The following is a 15,484-nucleotide window of genomic DNA, read 5'->3' as shown; positions in this document are numbered from 1 at the left end:
ACTGGTCCCGTTTCTTCTCAGGTCCAAAGGGCAGTAATCAACACTTGTGCTAACAAATTGTCACCTGTGGGACGTGCAGGGCACAGATCTGTGCACAAGACTAAATGCTCTAAAGACCTGAGAGGTCTGGGCTGTAGGGGCCAATCAACTAGACTGCCAGCTCCAAGTCAGGAATGGTAGGACCTTGGCCACATGGTGGCTTAATCCAAAAGAATCTCATTGCCCTTCTTTTCTGATGAAGGTCTTGATCACTTCAATTAAAGACTCAATTCTTCCCCACTGGCTTTCATCAACAGAGATTTGCATGAATCCAAAGGTATTTACAGTAAATCTAGCATTTCATTAGACTTTGTCCTAAGCTTTGGGCAGAGAAAATGCAGCTAGCATTTCCAATTATCAGCCCCATTTTACATCCAGAAAAGAAAAATCCCCAAATCTGCAAACAAACCAGAAGTTTCTTCACAATGAGAAGAGTTAATTTCATAACAGCTATTCAGTGAAAGCACCTCCCTACCACCAAATTGTGCATAATCCAATACAAAACACCTCATCAGAATTTTGTAACTCCCTTTCTTTGTCAAAGAAAAATCTTCGTAAGATGTTAGGTTCATCTTACTGTCACCTTAATACTTATAATTAATTTTCTACCGGATGTCTGTTCACCAAGTTGAAATCTTAGAGTGAAATCAGAAAAAGAATATCTAGAATCTGCTCAAGTATTGACTATTATTAAAAAAAAATTTCCACAAAGCCACCAAATATCCAATAAACCAGCCCACTGTAAAGCCTTGCAGCTCTTTAAAGTAGAGAATAAATCCCAAATCATTGCCTGAAAATCTCTATTGGAATATAGCTGTAGCTTTTGGCACTGCATCTCTAAAATGTTCTGAAATAAATGTGGTTCATATAACCATCCAAACTAATCTGTGTTCCTTGATGGGCTAGATATCCTTAATCTTCAAAATATAGGACATAATGGTTGCCTTCTTATTACAGTCACAGACAAATCAGAAAACTAAAATCCCAAATGGCACTGAGAAAATGAATAGGGATTTTCACACTGTCTCCTCCAATACAGGAACAGGGGACTTGAATCAGCAAGTGGCAGGTTCAAAAAATACAAGTAATATTACTTTATTCAACTACTACATAATCTGCAGAACTCCATGTCCCAGGGTATCATGAAAGTTTATTTTTTAAATACAAAATTTTAAAAATTATTTGAATGAAGTTACATAAGATAAATCTACCAATGTTTTTTAATCACAAAGACACAAACTCTTACTTAAGAACTCCCTGAGCTGCAGATCACAGAGGGCTGACAAAGCAAGCTGGAAAGACACTTTGATATTTCCCTGATCTCAAATTTCTTCATTGTCACCAACTAGCAGATGTGAGACGGGGTTACACAGGCCTTGAGCCTGATTTTGTACAGTTGCTGGTGGCAGTAGTTCTTGTTTGTGATGTTTAAACTTTCAGCTCCATCCAAATGCTTCATCTATTACTCTGTTCATCTATATGAACTGAAAAAGATGTATTTGTTTGGGTTTATTTGTATATGTATATATATATTTTCCCCTCTTCACAGTGCTTTTGTAGTTGTTTTGGAACAGTTTGGTAAAGTCATGGAATATGTCAACCCACAGACTCCCCTATTTCATGGCTTGTTGGCTTCTGCAGTGGGCTGTAACAGCCACAGATGGATAACATGAGAGAGTCTTTTGGGTATCTATGGAAACCAGTTGCTGAAGCCTGCCTCAAGGTCTTCTCTTCAGATCTTTCCCCCATGCTAGGAAGGGGCAGGGAATCTCCCCCATCCTCCAATATGCAGAGAAGCAAAATGGCAGCAGGTGCTGGGAATGGAAATAGGGAGCTGAGGCAGGTGAGGAGGCAGAGGAAGGAGAAGGACACTGGAACCGATTCAGAAATGAATCAAAAAAGAGCAGGACTAAGGGGGAAAGCAAACAGAGATGGAGAGCAAGACTGTATCCTTCCTATAGCTTGATTCCTAGGTAGCCTGTTTAGTAGGCTCCACTGGTATTCTACACATTAATTAGTTCCATGTACTTCCAAGCTAACTTACCTCTACTGTCTATCTGCATGATGTGCAGCGTTAGTGCTCACAGCAAAAGAAATAAAGAAAACTCAGTTTTGCTTTTTTAATTATGCCAAGCTAATCCTTGAAATCACGTCATGCTAAATGGCAGATGAATGCCTTTGTTTTTAAAAACACCAAAATGAGAAGTTATGGGTTTGCCCTACACATTTTTATCAAAGCTCATTGAGTTTCACCAAATGTGTGACTTCAGACAACATTTTAACAAAAAAAAACCACCAAAACTATTTCAGTAAATTAATGTATCCATCCAAAAAATTTCACCCAATTCCATCAACATGAATTTTAGCAACTGCATGTTGTCTTTGGGTGCTCCTTTATTTGCTCTGCAGTTACTTCCAGTTTAATAAAAACTTAAAGGAAAAAGCAAAAGCTCTAGCTGGCTGTTCAGATCCACAAGGTAGCAGATGCTCTAGGTCCTGCTGCAAAAAGCTATAAAAGTATAGCTACAGGAACCTCTCCCTGATTTCCAGACGTGGCTGCTGCCTTCCTAAGCTTCTCTTCTCTTTTCATACTTACAGACATAACATTCCATTTGGCTACATCAGGCTATATCATACCTCCTGATCTCATGTAAATCTCATATGACCAGACACAGCTCAGCAACTTTCAAAATAATATGTGTACTTGCCATGTGCAGATGATAACCTGTGAATAGGCCCAAGCTACTTTCTTAGGAATAAGAAGCTAATGAGAATTTCAGTGCTAGCACATCTCAGCTGAAGACTGCAGTGCTATACGCAATTAACATTTATTACGCAAGGACATTCACACTGCAGGTGGGTAAAATAATCGTTGGAGCAAAGGAATTTATCGTCTTGCACCTTTGCCCAATTCTGCTACGCCATTCACCATCTAAAGCTTAGTCCAGTAGTTAAACTCTTTGAACACATTTAAATCAATATGGGAAAACAGCCATCAAATGATTATCTTAAGCAAACAATTAAAAAAAGTACATTTGGCCACCCTGCAAGAGTACATGCCTAAAACTAAGACCAGAAGAGCTAAAATTCAGCCTCAGATCAGCAAATCATCTTTTAGTATATATGGATAGCATAATCTTAAATTCTGTTATATCACACCCTGTCTTCTCAGGCTAAAAACGCAAACTTCATGTGAGAGAAAGAGTAAACTGCTGGATTTTCCTGGGAGACACAATGCATCCTTTAAATTCTAGATTGGTGCAGACCCTGCTGTTCAGACAGCATGAACATACATACACAGAGACATGGGAGAGACACGTGCATGTTTGTGCATGTGCACGTACAGGTTTATTTATAGGGAAACCTCTACCCAGACAGGAAGAGAAAAACAGCAAGAATATCTGGGCCAGAACCAAGGACAACACTGAGACTTCTCCGAGTACCTGTCCATGTCCTGCCTGCGTTCCTAATGGTTTCACATCTGAGGAGTAATGTGGCCATCCTTAAATGACTCAGGCAACTACAGGCCAGCCAATCTCATTCCAATTCCTGGGAAGGGGATGGAGCAGTTAATCCTGAAAACCATTGCCAGACTCATTAAGGATGAGAAAATCACCAGAAGCAGACAACATAGCTTCACAAAGGGCAAGTCATGCTTGGCCAACTTGACAAACTTCGATGGTAAAGTGATTGGCCTGGTAGATGAGGGGAGAGTAGCAGATATTGTCTACCTGGACTTCAGTAAGGCCTTTGATGCTGTCTTCCATAAGATCCTCATAGAGAAGCTGCTGACGTGTGGGATGGATGAGCAGACAGCAAGGTGAATTTAAAACTGGCTGAATGGCCGGTCCCAGAGGCTGGTGACCAGCCACACAAAATCTAGTTGCAGGCCAGTAACTAGCTGTGTACCCCAAGGGTCAACAGCGGGTCCAGACCTGGTTAACATCTTCATCAGTGATCTGGATGATGGAGCAGAGTGTACCCTCAGCAAGTCTGTAGATAACACAAAACTGAGAGGAGTGGCTGATGCACCAGAGGGTCCTGCTGCCATCCAGAGAGACCTCAATAGGCTGAACAAATGAGCCCACAGGAACCTCATGAAGTTCAACAAGGAGAAGCGTAAATTCCTGTCCTTGCAGAGGAATAACCCCACGCACCAGTACATGTTGTGAGGTGCGACCAGCTGAAAAGCAGCTTTGCAGAAAAGAACCCAGGGGTCCTGATGGCCACACAGCTGAATGTGAGCCAGCAATGTGCTCTTGTTGCAAAGAAGGCACATGGTATCCTTGCCTGCATTAGACAAAGTAGTGCCAGCAGATCAAGGGAGGTGATCCTTCCCCTTTACTCAGGATGGGTGAGGCCTCACCTGGAGTACTGTGTCCTGTTCTGGGCTCCTCAGTAAAAAAGCAACATCAACATACTGGAGAGAATCCAGCAAAAGGCCACAAAGGTGACAAAGGAACTGGAGCACCTCACATAGGAGGAAAAGCTGAAAGAGCTGGGACTGTTCAGCCTGGAGAAGAGAAGGCTCAGGGAGGATCTTCTCAATGTATACAAATACCTGAAGGGACAGTACAAAGAAGACAGAGCCACGCTCTTTTCAGTGACAGCCAGTGGTGGGACCAGAGGTGATGGGCACCAGCTGAAACACAGGAGGTTCCATCTGAACATCAGGAAACACTTTTTCACTGTGAGGGTGATTAAGCACTGGAATAGGTTGTCCAGATAGGCTGTGGTGTCTCCCTCCTTAGAGATATTAAAAAAAAATCTGACACGGTCCTGGGCAACCGGCTCTAGGTGGCACTGCTTGAGCAGTGGGATTGGACCAAACGACATCCAGAGGTCACTTCCAACCTCAGCTGTTCTGTGATTCTGTGACTGTTTTTTTTTAATTAACAAAAACAACAACAACAACAAAAAAACAACAGAAAAACCACCACGTTTTTAGAAAGTTGAAAAAAAATACATCATTCACAATCTCTGGAAAGCGTGCCTACAGTATGGATATTTTCATTCTATGTGCGGGTGGCATAACTTACACAAACACACATATATGCATTCATGGTACTACAGAACTGGAAAAAAAAAAAAATCATTTTTTTCCTCAGTGACAGGCTGACATGTTTTATCAAAATTTTCACAGGCACAAATATACACAGATTCCTCACTTTCAGGGATTGTCTGTATCTGTAAAGTGAATCCATCATGCCTTAGCATCTCTAATCACACACACAATGAAATCCCATCAGCCTAAGCCCACCAGCTTCAGCTGCATCTGGCCCAGCAGGGGCTGTGCGGTCAGTCCCCAGTACCTTCCATACACTTCAACAGCACCTATTTTCAAAAGCACAGCTATATACAGACCACCACCTGTATTTCAGACACCTTCAAACCAGCTGCTCCCTGTTCATAATTCCACACACAACCATACTATGTGATCAGGATGCATGTTTCAGTCCTGCTGGATTTTGCTACAGTCTGTTTGGAGATATCCATCCTGCAATGTGTTTAATGTATCTGGAAATTCAAGACAAGTTCGTGAAGTCACTAAGTCCATAGATGCAAAACTTCAGTTCCGCCTGTCTTTGAGTTGCCATTTAGTGATTTCTGTGTTGAATATACTCACTTCACTGGTAACTAGATTTTTTTTTTTTTTTAATTATTAGTCTGTCTGTCATCTCAGGTCTTGCTGGATCATTGATTGCCATCAGCACAAGATTCTTCCAGCCAAATTATGGCTTCAGCTATACATAAGTGACTCTGCTCAGTTTAACTTGGCAACTGGAATTTAATTAAAAATTCTGTTGAGAATGTGTGGGCCAGAATAGGAAAAGGCTCAGCATGTCAGAGCTGTATTAGCTCTGCAGCGCTGATAGGAACATGAACTAATAAAAACTTTTTGTTCATACTAAAATGAATACCCTGGACTTTCATTAGACAGTAGGAGCAACTGACATAAGATTAGAATCATATCAGTGAACAAATCTGTTCTGCAAGATTTACTTTGATACTCAATCACTTCCCAAATTAAAAACCACATCAAATAAAGGGAATCTCCATTATAATATAAGAATATATAATTTAAAGCTACCTACCCTGCTCATAACTGGCCACAGACTGTGTGAAACGTACTCAAAGTTATCCAGAGAACTGAAAAAGATTTCAGTCTGTCCTTTCCAAACAGGGGCATTTCACTTTTTTTGACCTTTTATCCACTGGTTGGATAATTTCTACTGTTTGAGTGATTATATACAGCGCAGCTAAATGCTCCTTTCTACATCGCTAGCTAGAATTACCTTTTCAGGGGATAACTGTAACATCACCATAAATTTCAGTTACACGAAGACAGTGATTCTGTAGCACTAGAACAATCATGAGAGTTTGGTTTCTACTTATGGACTGGTTTTCCACCAGGGGCCTGCCTAATGGTTCCAAAGCAGCAAACTAAGAAAAGAGGAAGACTACTGCCAAAAAAATTTGTTTGCTATGCAGGTGCTGACCCTGCACTGGAAAAATTTCCGAGATCCAAAGGTCAAAACCACACAACTGGAATAACTGGAACAAAATTCCCAAAGTCTGACAGACTTGGCTGAAAATGCTAAATTAAAAAACTCATCAATTTAGGATTTTGCTTTCTGCATATGCTCATGGCTATTATTATTTTTGTCTTTTGATAGATAACGGTCTTATTCTGAATGCTGGAACTGTTTAAAAGAGAGAAAAGAATACTCAGTCAAAGTAAGAATAGGATTTAATACATTCCTAATTTTCTCATGCATACTTTCCATTAAAACTCACACCTTTAAGCTGATTAACCACAAACACTCAAGTGTAACTTTTAAGTAAAGTAACAAACAAGATTTCATTTAAAATACTGCATTCCATTCTAATGTTCTTTATCTACAATATGTATTTGTATAAGACATCTTGCTTCCATTTATCAATCAAATGATTTCTAACAATAGGTAAAATAACACAAAGTGGGATTTTAATCAAATATGCAATCTGCAATACAAGGCAAATTGATAAGTCAATTGGTTCAAGTTACCAGCTTCAACTGTGAATCCAGTGTAATGCTCAAAATTTGCAAATCAGACTACTTTGTCACCAAATTTCTTGCCAGCTAGTAATAAATACTGCTCTCCTCCACAGCATTTTTCTTCTTTAGGTTCAAAAGCATGATGGTCACCATTATTATCTCTGCTATTATATCGCTTTTATGAAACAAGATGGCCTAAAGGGAAAAGTTTTATGATGCTTCATTCTTTAATCATCTTCATTTTCCATCTAGACTCCAAAGAGAAGCTCAAAGTATCATTAAGAGTCTGATTCAAAGTGTGTTACAGTTAATGGGAAAATCTCCCTTCGTTCTTACAAGATTATGCCACAGGCTTCAGAATGCTGCTTCTCTTTATTGCTCTTGCTATTTGAATTTTGCCTCAGTTTCTCTACGCCTTCCTATAGCACCAGAAGAACTGTTTTTATTTTATTCAACACTCACCTCAAACCATTGGCCATGCGACTGCATTTTAAGGATGACACAAGGATCTGGTTTTGAGAGGGCATCCCTGTCTGATATGCCTTTGCATGCAACTCGCAGCTCCACTTTAGTCAGGCAGGGGCTGTTAAAAATTCCCAGGGTGTTGGCTGCTGATTCATAGATGTTGCTCATTTTCTTCATTCCTTTTTCTGAAAGAGAGAAAAGGTCCATTAAGAGCAGTGCGCACACAGCACAGCCCTTCCTTCCACGTGGAAGACAATGCGATGTTCTGCTAGACAATGGGACCCCATAACTGTGAACAAGATCCAGAGCAAGAGGGGGGAAAAATAATATTCAAAGGAATACCTATGGAAGAAAGAAATACATCATCTTGTATGTCTAGAAGTAAGTCAACCTCAGAACAAAACTTTCCACCATGCCCCTGAACTCGGGGGGTGAATTGTGACCTGAACTTCCAGCTCTGTTCCTGCTTATAAAGCCACATTTCCCCAGGCCAAAGGATAGACAGGATGATAATTCTAAATTTCTCCTGGTAATATCTTATGCCAGTAAAAAGGCTAAAGTAAATTCGTTCAGCACTCATTCAATCCGCTTTTATTTCTCCATGATCCATCCAAAAATTATATGCGTCATCTTACACAAACTTTTTGTGTAAATGCAATAGAAGGTCCCTTTCATAGAAAAATTAAATTCCAAAATACATTTCACTCTCTTCTTCCACACTTACTGCAGATTACCTCCCACCATTCCTAAGCAAGTAGTCAAGATTGATGATATAAGCAGAAGGGCAGGATATTTATGCTGGCAAATCTTCTTGTTATACAGTGTCACCTCTTTTGGGTCAGGAATCACAGTTACATGCACACAGACAGCTGGAATAGTGGGAACCTCTGGCCCTTACTTCATTATAAACACCACCACCAATCTTGCAGCTCAAGCCTTTGCTCTCAGCAGAAGCAACAAAAAAACATTTTTAACACAAAGCTTAGCAAAAATTGATATATGATAGTTTTTGCATCAGTAAAGAATATGGGAATGCTTTCATTTGCTCACTTGATCTGAGCTTCACAATTTGCCCCCTAAAAATCTGTCTCCTAATACAAGGATTAGTGCCTTCAACCCTTTACATGAGAGCCGCAAAAAAGTTAATTTCACTTTTAGAAGACAGATTTATCTTCTGAGATTATGAACAGATTCTTTGTGGTCCATTTCATATCTCTTCACTGTCTCTTCCACAACAGTCTATTCTCAGAGGTTAATGATTTTTAAGAACTGTTTTGATAAAAGTTAAATTTCGGCAACCTGGAAGTGAAAGTGAAGTTTTCTTTCTCTAACTCTATCAAGTTAAAAATAAAAACAAAATCATACCTTCAAAATACCCAGTTTCCCCATGAATTATAAAGGCAAAATTCGAAATATATTTAAAAATTCAGAGTAATAAGAGTTGGCAATACAGTGTCGATCTCTAAGAAATACAGATAAACTTCAAGAATGTAAGTTCCAACGATGAAGCAGAGGACCTGCTCTCCTTGCAGAAGAGAGGAAAAACGTGTTAACAATTTACAATTCTTCAAATCTATACAACAACTTACTGTGTGACCACCAATCTGCTGCAAATCCCCAGCCTGCTGGCTTCAATAACTTTGTAAGTGAGGTGAGTGTGACTAACCACCCTCTCTAGCTCAGGTTCTACAGGCATATTTCCTTATGGTAAATCAGACTTCTTGAAATGTGAGCCATGTCACAACCACAGTGCCCAACATCCTAAGATCAAAACAGCCTCCTTCAGCCCTTCCCAGTTACCTTAAATGCTGCCACCTAAACTGTGTTCCCTTGGATTTACCTCTAGGAAAGAAACGTGACTGGGGAAAAATGCAAAACTAAACAAAATATGGAAAAGGGAATGATATCAGGCTACGTTATAAAGCCCAAAGAGCATATTCAGCTTCTACACAGTGCAATCCTGTACATTAGTTTAGCTTCTCATACATTTTAAGGTAAGACTCTTGACACTGCAAACAGACTAGCACCTCTCAAACATCAAAGTCTTTTACAGGGTGGAGAACAATGTTTTATGCTGGGTCAACTCCCATCAGCGGTGGCAAGATCACAGTCCTGGCTTGAAAGCAAAGGCAAGCAGAGGGAACTGGGCACTAGCCTAATCAGAACTACTCTGATAAAATCATAATTTGAGAAGCAATGATCTGCATGCAAGAGGGATCTGACATCTGATACCTCACCTAAGCACCACAGTAAGTGTCTCGGAAAAGTGCTATCAAAAGCAATAATTCAAAACGAAGACTGGGAGACTGGTTGTCTTCTTTTTGTTGTTGTTTTCCAAAAAGAGAACAGATTAAGGTGGTGGCAACTTTGACAAAGCCACTGAAGCCTACTATTTAGCCAAAAATTACAGAGAAAATTTATATTTTGCTAGCAATCATCATAAGTCTGTTTTTTCATTCTAATATACCCTGATATATGATGTCAGCTACCTAAGTTTCCATGACCTGGGATCACAAAAAGACTATTAGAAACTGAGGTGGGGGGAAGGACTGTTGCCTAATTATTCATCATTTTATAATCCCATCTCCTTCAGAAAGCTGCTCAACAAGCTCATCCCACACATTTACAAGACATTTTACATGTTGCCCTTTCCAAATTGAAATCCATTTGAAAATTGGGTTAATTCTGTCTCATGCACATCTTCTGTCATTAATGAAATGTCATTCTTTGTGCAGAAATAGGTTGGTGATTTAATTAAATCGGATGATGAACACTAAAGAGAAAGGGAAAAAGTAGCAGAGTGAGGGGGAGAAATGCATTTTTCTTCCTCCCACAATAATTATACACTGTTTTTTCAGAACAGCGGGTAAGTATAAAATTATATTTCTTTTTATCACTACAACTATTACTTCAGCTTTTACAAGTTCTAAATTTATCAATGGAAAAGATCAAGCAACAGTCTTATTCTTTTGTCCCATTATATTCTTCTTTTAATATAATCACCAGCTTGAGCTGTTATACTGATGTCATGTTACCAGGAAACTGGGGGCCTGGAAAAGAGATTTTGAGCCTACTGAGAGTGGCTAAAAAAAGTATTATTTTGTGTAAACACAGACAAGTTAAATTGTGTAAGAAGTTTTTTGTCAATTAACTAGGCACATTATTGATGGAGGAATAAATTGTTCATTTTTCCTTGCTACAAACTCTTCCTTTTTCATGTCATTAGAACCTCATTATTCCTTTGATGTCCACATGGCTTTAATATTCACTGATTAAGAGCTGTATCTGTGAGAGGAAAGCGATAGTGTAGATATGAAAGTAAGCAAACTAAGTGCTCAGTCATATACTACTGAAGTTTCCAGTTCATTGCTACATATTTTTTCTTTCCTTTCCTCTGGAAAAGAGGGCAACAGTGTATGATTCTATGCTTCCCACACAAACTCATTAGCCAGTGCTAGACTGCACAGAACAAGGAGGCAAGAGCAGGCCTTATGGTTTCACCTCTCCATGGTGAAACAGCAAGGAAGAAGGCAGTACCAACTGGAAAAAAAAAAACCTTTTCCCACCTTAAAGTACACTGTGCTGAAATCGAAACACATACTATGTTAACAAAAAAAAAAAAAAAAAGAAAAAAGTGTGAAAGACCTTGATAGATCCATGTACCCTATGGAATACAAAGAAAAAGCAAGGACCTTGGAAGACAGTTCCACTCTCCCAAAAAAATATTCTATGTCTGGTGTACCTAGAGCTCATTTAGTAGAAAATAACATGCTCTTTTGACATTTTTTTAAGAGATCCATGACTTAGAGGGATCTTCTTGATGTGTATAAATTCCCAACTGGGGGGGAATAAAGAACATGAAGCCAAATTCTTCACAAGAGTGCCCAGAAAAGGGGCAATCAGCTCAAAGAGAAATACAGGAAATTCTGACTAAAGAAAAGGGAAGTTTTTACTGTAAGGTTGGTTGAATACTGGAACAAGCTGCTCAGAAAACTTGTGGAGTCTCCATCCTTGGAGAGACCCAAAACTCATGTGGACGTGGCCCTGAGCAAACTGCTTTGAGCAGGATTCTAGAATAGATGATCTGCAGAGGTCTTTTCCAACCTCTACTACTCCACGAGTAAGCACAAGGCAATCAAATTGTAAATTTTCTAGGGTACAGATTGCCTCTGTGATCTATTGTTTTGCTTGTGCTTAGCACAGTTGGTAAACTGATCTACGATTTGGGTCCCTTGGGTCCAAAACCATACAGAAAATCACAAGACAGACATGATCCAAGCATTTCTGGTAACTAGTGCCATAAAGGCTCCTACGCGTAGATATTTCATTAAAAGCCACAGCACACAAGTCCAGAAGTTTGTGTCTGGCTAGATAACTGGATTACAATGAAAACCAGTATTACACATTTGCCAGGTACATCTTTCTCTTCTTGAAGGGACTGAATGGCCTAAAAACATTTAGTCATCTAGTGCCTACAACGGTAAGGATCTCTGTAATGTGAAGTACAAACAGTACACGCTCCTCTCAAGGATCTAAAAGCCTTGAATTCAGCTCACACAAGCAATCATATCCACCTTGTTACGAAATGGTGATCCACACCATGCTTTAGAAAAACGCACGACAAAATTATAACCAGCCTCCTTAGATTCACCATGAAATAAATCTAAGACATTATCTGAATTCAGATTTCAAGTTTTCTCTTCTGCCCACTCTCATTTTGCTCTCCTACATACACACACAATCTCCAAAAGTTTTTCTGCAAGTTGTCTGGGTGAAGTATGAAGAGATTGCTTCTCTATGGCACCTTGCAAAGAATCAGGGAAACACACACACTCAGCCTCACCTTCCGTTCAGATAATAAATGAGTAGGGAATGACAAAGATGCTGAGATTAAAAGCAAGTAACCAGTGTGCTCTGCATTTGGAAACATGGCTTGTTATTTAGAAACCTGTACTCCAGAACAAAGTACACACAAATGGGTTTTGGGGTTGCAGCTTTCCCGTCACCTTATGTAGAGGGCTGTATCCGAATCATTTGTTTTACTGGAACCCTGGTTGTGAAATGAAAATGAGCCAACAGCACCTATCTGCTTTCGCAAAAGTAAACAGCAAGACTCTGCTCCCAGAAAAGTAAATGATGTTTACAGTATGTGCCTGCAGTGGGAAATACTAACGGTAGAGTTATATGAAGTAAGAGCTGTGAGTAAGTGCCTCCGAAAGAGGGCAAGACCTGAAAGCACTGCATGTTGTAGCACTAGCTGCTCCCTACTTATTTATACTTATATACAGGAGAGACATTTAGCATTCAAAACACCGGATCAGCTGAACTCTCTATACTGAAAGCTTTGAACCTACAGTTTGTGGATCTTCCAGGGTTTACAGTCTTGTAAATATGAAAACCGAGTCTACAGTCAGCAGCTTAAAATTCCTAAAACTCAGGCTACCAGCTTCTGCTGGAAAATACTTAGTGCTCCACAGTTTGAAAGAGATGGAAAACAATTTTTCTACATTATTAGGAAATGTAAACCTTGTAGCAGTAGGAAAGTTGTTTCCACTAGTTCTGTTCTAGATTTGAATTTATGTTACAACTCTGGCAAAATTAAAATCTAAGTCATGATGTTCATTTTTAGGTGAAATCACTAGCTTTAAGTGATAAGAAGAATCTCATTAAATAAAATGCTATTTTGAAAGTATACTAAACTTTTTATAGAGTGTGATCTGAGATCCACAGAAGTCAGTAAGAAAACAACCCATTGATTTCCATAAAGTGAGCAGCTGAGTAATATAGTGCCCCAAGCAATCCTGCCTTCTGCCAGCGTATTTTATCATTTGGCAACACAGTAATGAAAAATAATCATCAGGCACAGAGGGTTCAGCTGCTTCAGAACTGCCTCTTGGGGCCTGACCCAAACACCACTAAACTTATTCATTGGCTTCAAATGTGCATTTCTCAGGCCTTGAAGACTTTATGTGCTTCTATCTTATCTCCCATTATGATGTGAGACCAAGTTTCACAAAATACATTTAAAAGCAAGATGTATAGAAAAGCATGAGATTATGTTGGGTGCTCAGGTAGAAAAGTTTTAAAAGGTTTCTCCATTCAGTTACCTGTTCAAGTTTAACAGAATGTAGGCCATGGACCCCTCCAGGGAATGACACTAATTGAGATCAGTAATAATTTTCTTTAAGAAACTTCATGCGATTGGGAATTCCCAGTCTCATTGAATTACTCTATCAGTCGTTGGCATCAATGCTTCCCTGGTTGTGAAAAGCAAACCCAACGCTTTTCATTCAGCTGTGTGGTTGGCAAATAAGCTTTGTGCAAATGAGGAAAGATGGGAATTCATCAGGAGGTCCTGATTCAGCAAATTCATTAGATTAATATTGCATGTGCTTAATCAGGAACTTGCTAAGATACTCGGCTGGCCAAAGACTGAAGATAGGCAAGCAAGAGCTCAGAGTGATAGCAGAGAAAGCAGAACTATCTTTATTGCAGATGTGTATCAATGATTGGGAACCAGTGATTAGCACAGAAACTGATGTTTGTTGACCTCCATTTCCTCTGCAAAGCAACATACTTTTTCACCATAGCATTTTCATAGCACAGGGTTTTCTGTAACCCCTATTATATTGTTTGACAAACCTCACTATGAACTATTTATTCCTTATGTCTAATCAAAATTCGCTTGCTGTGACCATTGTCTCTTGGCCTTTCTCTGTGCACCTCTGGCAACTTACTTCACATGAACAATCCATACTATCTTAAAACATAGTCATTCAACTACTTATCTTTCACCATGCTCACAGACTTCTGATTATCAGCCGTATGTCTAAGCACTGCATATGACCTTCCTCCTATCAGTATTAAAAAATTCCTCTGGTCAACATCATCTACGTTATAAATTGCTACAGAGGTTTAAACGATCACAGCTAACACAGACAAAATGCCAGCTGTCAAAATTAATCTAAATATAAATTACTATATAACGAGAAGTCAATAGGTTAGCTAGACCCCTCCACAGTATAGTTTATGCAACTGAAAATATTATTTTTCCTTCTTCCTTTTGATTCTCTGACTCCCACAACAATTAACAAGGGTTATTTAAAGTTATACCTGCCAAAGTTTGAAAAAGCCTTTTGCAAAATGAGCAATAAACCCAGTAAGCGAGGAGGATCTGGAGAATCCACAGCAGTGCTATTGTGAACAATGAGACAGATCTGATAGTGTAAGTAATTTATTTAGACAGAAGGGGAGAAGGTTCAGAACAAAGTGCCAGCAGTGTAAATGGAAATATACACACACTGACAGTTCAAAAGGACTCATTATGATAGAACCAGTTTGTTCAATTATAAGGAGAGAAAGGAAAGTCACTGGAAAGAGACAGGCTGAGAGAGTTGGGCTTGTTCAGCCTGGAGAAGAGAAGGCTGCGGGGAGACCTGATTGCAGCCTTTCAGTACTTAAAGGGAGCCTATAGGAAAGATGGGGACAATCTTTTTAGTAGAGACAGCAGTGACAGGACGAGGGGTAATGGTTTTGAACTAAAACAGGGTAGGTTTAGGCTAGATATAAGGAAGAAATTCTTTACAATGAGGGTGGTGAAACACTGGAACGGGTTGCCCAGAGAGGTAGAGGAGGCCCCATCCCTGGAAACATTCAAGACCAGGTTGGACAGGGCTCTGAGCAACCTGATCTAGTTAGTGGTGTCCCTGCTCGCTGCGGGGGGGTTGGACTAGATGACCTCTAGGGGTCCCTTCCGACCCAAAACTTTCTATGATTCTATGATTTCTGTGAAAGAAACTGAGTCATCTAATGCATAACAGAGCACTGTAGAAAAGCGTGCTGCACCTATACAAATAACCCCATTTCAGTTAACGGAGGGAAAAACCCCATGATAACTGGAGCACTGGGAGACACTCAAATGTGCCCAATTGTGCATGCTCC

The 15,484-nt window shown here is 39.6% G+C and overlaps 1 protein-coding gene across 3 annotated transcripts in view; it reads right to left on the bottom strand.

Moving 5' to 3' along the window:
• Positions 1 to 15,484, bottom strand: part of CPNE4 (copine 4) — a 246,859-nt gene that overhangs the window by 186,264 nt on the left and 45,111 nt on the right. For 2 of the 3 annotated variants that reach the window (XM_075418881.1, XM_075418880.1), the window contains exon 2: positions 7,541 to 7,728. The exons of the other annotated variant lie outside the window; for it this stretch is intronic. In XM_075418881.1, the coding sequence (XP_075274996.1) occupies positions 7,541 to 7,720 (180 nt within the window). In that variant the 5' untranslated portion in view covers positions 7,721 to 7,728. The remainder of the gene's footprint in view (positions 1 to 7,540; positions 7,729 to 15,484) is intronic. 3 annotated transcript variants of the gene reach the window in all.

The sequence above is a fragment of the Opisthocomus hoazin genome, chromosome 4, assembly GCF_030867145.1.
Source record: "Opisthocomus hoazin isolate bOpiHoa1 chromosome 4, bOpiHoa1.hap1, whole genome shotgun sequence".
Classification (NCBI taxonomy): domain Eukaryota; kingdom Metazoa; phylum Chordata; class Aves; order Opisthocomiformes; family Opisthocomidae; genus Opisthocomus; species Opisthocomus hoazin.
The sequence above is the reverse complement of the archived record's forward strand: the minus strand, read 5'-3'. Positions and strand labels throughout refer to the sequence as shown.